The following is a 3,373-nucleotide window of genomic DNA, read 5'->3' on the forward strand; positions in this document are numbered from 1 at the left end:
GGGCCGCCCCCGTCGGCGCATCCCGCTTTTCCCGCCCCGCCGCCTTGCGACGCGCCCGCTCCCTCCGCGGGGCGGCGATGCAGCCCGAAGGAGGTTGCATGCGGGCTGCGGCGTGTTGCATCCCCCCCCCCCTTCCTTTTTGCACGCGGTTGCAACGCCGTAAAACCGGCCCGTTTCCCCGCAGGTTCGCCCGGCCTGCGGCACCCGTGCGTCTCCGTCTCGCACGCGCCCAGCGAGAGCGGCGGCGAGGAGCTCGCCTGCTTCGCCACGGGTTTCTACCCGCCCGACGTGGAGATGCGCTGGGTGGCGGCGGGGGGCCGGCGGCTGGACTGCGCCCGCGAGCGGGCGGCTCTGCACGACGGCACCTTCCAGCAGCGCTGCACGGTCACCGTGGGCGCCGAGGAGTGGCGCGACGGCGGCGCCTTCGCCTGCACCGTCACCCACGGGCAGTGGGTGGAGGAGAAGACACTCGCCCACCCCGGTGAGAAGCCCTGCAACACGGCGGCGTGCTTTGCAATGATGCAGCCAGCATTGCAATGATGCAGCAAGCCTTGCRATGCTGTGGGGAACTCTGCAATGCCGTGGGGAACTCTGCAATGTGGTGGGGAGCTTTGCAACACCTTGGGGAGCATTGCAATGCTGTGGGGAGCTTTGCAACGCTGTGGGGAGCTTTGCAATGCCGTGGAGTGATGGACCCCCTCCCCCCGGTCCCCCGTTTCCTCCTGCAGACGTCCGGGACTGCAGCGTGCCGCCCCTGGTGCCCTGCGGGTTGTCGGCCGATGGCGACGGCGACGATGCCGAGCCGGAGGAGGACGGCGGCGCCTGGACCACCTTCTCCACCTTCACCGTGCTCTTCCTCGTCCTGGTCTTCTACAGTGGCGTCGTCACGTTCATCAAGGTGTTTGGGGTGGGGGTGGGGGGGCTGCCGGGATGCTGCGCTTTCCCCCTCAAGAAAAAAGTCCTTTTTTCTCACCCTCGGGTGGGCGGCATTGCTCGGGGTTGTGTTGCGTTGCAGTGTGTTGCATTGCATTGCACACCCTTGCATCGTGTTGCACACCCTTGTGTCGCATTGCACACCCTTGTGTCGCATTGCACACCCTTGCGTTGCATTGCACACCCTTGCGTTGCATTGCACAACCTTGTGTCACATTGCACACCCTTGCATCGCATTGCACAACCTTGTGTTGCATTGCACACTCTTGTGTCGCATTGCACACTCTTGTGTTGCATTGCACACCCTTGCGTTGCGTTGCACACCCTTGTGTCACATTGCACACCCTTGCATCGCATTGCACAACCTTGTGTTGCATTGCACACTCTTGTGTCGCATTGCACACTCTTGTGTTGCATTGCACACCCTTGCGTTGCGTTGCACACCCTTGTGTCACATTGCACACCCTTGCATCGCATTGCACAACCTTGTGTTGCATTGCACACTCTTGTGTCGCATTGCACACTCTTGTGTTGCATTGCACACCCTTGCGTTGCGTTGCACACCCTTGCGTTGCATTGCACACCCTTGCATCGCATTGCACAACCTTGTGTTGCATTGCACACTCTTGCGGTGCGTTGCACACTCTTGTGTTGCATTGCACACCCTTGCGTTGCGTTGCACACCCTTGCGTTGCATTGCACAACCTTGCATCGCATTGCACAACCTTGTGTTGCATTGCACACTCTTGCGGTGCGTTGCACACTCTTGTGTTGCATTGCACACCCTTGCGTTGCGTTGCACACCCTTGCGTTGCATTGCACAACCTTGCATCGCATTGCACAACCTTGTGTTGCATTGCACACTCTTGCGGTGCGTTGCACACTCTTGTGTTGCATTGCACACCCTTGCGTTGCATTGCACACCCTTGCATCGCATTGCACACTCTTGCATCACATTTCACACCCTTGTGTTGCATTGCACACACTTAGGTTGCATTGCACACTCTTGCGGTGCGTTGCACACCCTTGCGTCGCATTGCACACCCTTGTGTCGCATTGCACACCCTTCTGTCGCATTGCACACCCTTGCATTGCGTTGCCTCATGTCGTGTCGCACTGCCTCGCGCTGCCTCATTGCATCAGTGTCCCCTCTGCAGCCTCGCCGCAGCCCCCCGCGGAGCCGCTCCRCAGCCGCCCTCCCTGCGGCAGCCTCGTAACCGCCCCCTTTCTCCCCCCGCAGGTGAAATAACGCCCCAGCGCCACCCATGCACCCCGACGCCCGGCCCAAACCCTTCCTCCACCGCCAGCCCGTGCTGCAAATCCGGCCCCGCCGCGGCGCCCCTCGGAGACGTGCACCCACATGGCTCTCTGCGCCTTCCTCCTCTCCCCGTTGCGTTCCTGGGCCGGAGCGGGCAGCGAGACCTGTCACACGAGGATCGTTTGCACGCACCGTCCTCGCTCCCGGAGCGTCAGCGGTGCAAATGCGGGGCGGTTGCATGCACCGTCCTCATTCCCCGAGCGTCAGCGGTGCAAACGTGGGGCAGTTGCACGCACAGTCCTCGTCCCCGAGCATCAGCGGTGCAAATGCGGGGTGGTTGCATGCACCATCCTTGTCCGCCAGCGTCAGCGGTGCAAATGCGGGGCAGTTGCACGCACCATCCTCATTCCCCGGAGCGTCGGCGGTGCAAATGCAGGGCGGTTGCATGCACCATCCTCGTTCCCCGGCTATTTTGCACCACAATTGCCTAAAACTACTCTTTTTTTAATGGATTTCCCACTTTTCCTCATCGTTCCACGGTGCTCGCGGGCGTTTCGGCAAGCGAGCCGGACAGCCACGCGCTTTCCAATAAAAACACCCTTTTCTCCATCATTCCCTGCCTCAGTTTCCCTCTTGGCGCCACCGGGAAAGGGGGGGGGAAATGGGGCGTTTCGGGGCGGAAAGCGGCAATTCGTGTCACAAGGGAGAGCGCGCTATCGGCTATTTTTACCTGCCCCTGGGGGCGGCTCGGTCGCCTTTTCCTCCCCGCGCTGACTCAGATGCAGAAAACGCGTTTTTGGTAAACAGGACACATCTGGCCRCCGGGGCCCCCGATCCAGCTGTTTGGGGCCGCAGTTTTCACCCACTTCTGCTCCAAAAATGACTCAGCGGCAGCACGAGGCGCCCGAGCAACGTGGGAAACGGCCGTGGGAAGGGGAAAAWAAGTTTTAAAAAAATAAGGCGCCTTTTACCGTAAATGGGAGGTTTGGGTTCGGGTCGAGAGGGGAAACGCTGGGCCTGCAGGGCGCAACGGGGCTTGCAGGGAAAATGGGGAGAAAAGGGGTCTTTTCTTTTTCTTTTGGAAGTTTGGAGATTGGGGTGCAATGCACCAAAGCACCCGGGGTTCATTGCAAGGGAAAATGGGGTTTTTTTGCAAGCCGATGGAGATTGGGGTGCAATGCA

The 3,373-nt window shown here is 60.5% G+C and overlaps 1 gene segment (V, D, J or C); it reads left to right on the forward strand.

Moving 5' to 3' along the window:
* The window catches only part of LOC112962118, a 7,142-nt gene extending 4,339 nt beyond the window's left edge, over positions 1-2,803 (forward strand). Inside the window, 3 exon segments of the C gene segment in view lie at positions 91-481; positions 729-898; positions 2,174-2,803. Of these exon segments, the coding sequence occupies positions 91-481; positions 729-898; positions 2,174-2,182 (570 nt within the window).
* Positions 2,804-3,373: the final 570 nt, after the last annotated feature.

The sequence above is a fragment of the Apteryx rowi genome, unplaced genomic scaffold, assembly GCF_003343035.1.
Source record: "Apteryx rowi isolate R43461 unplaced genomic scaffold, aptRow1 scaffold_1414, whole genome shotgun sequence".
NCBI classification, from domain to species: domain Eukaryota; kingdom Metazoa; phylum Chordata; class Aves; order Apterygiformes; family Apterygidae; genus Apteryx; species Apteryx rowi.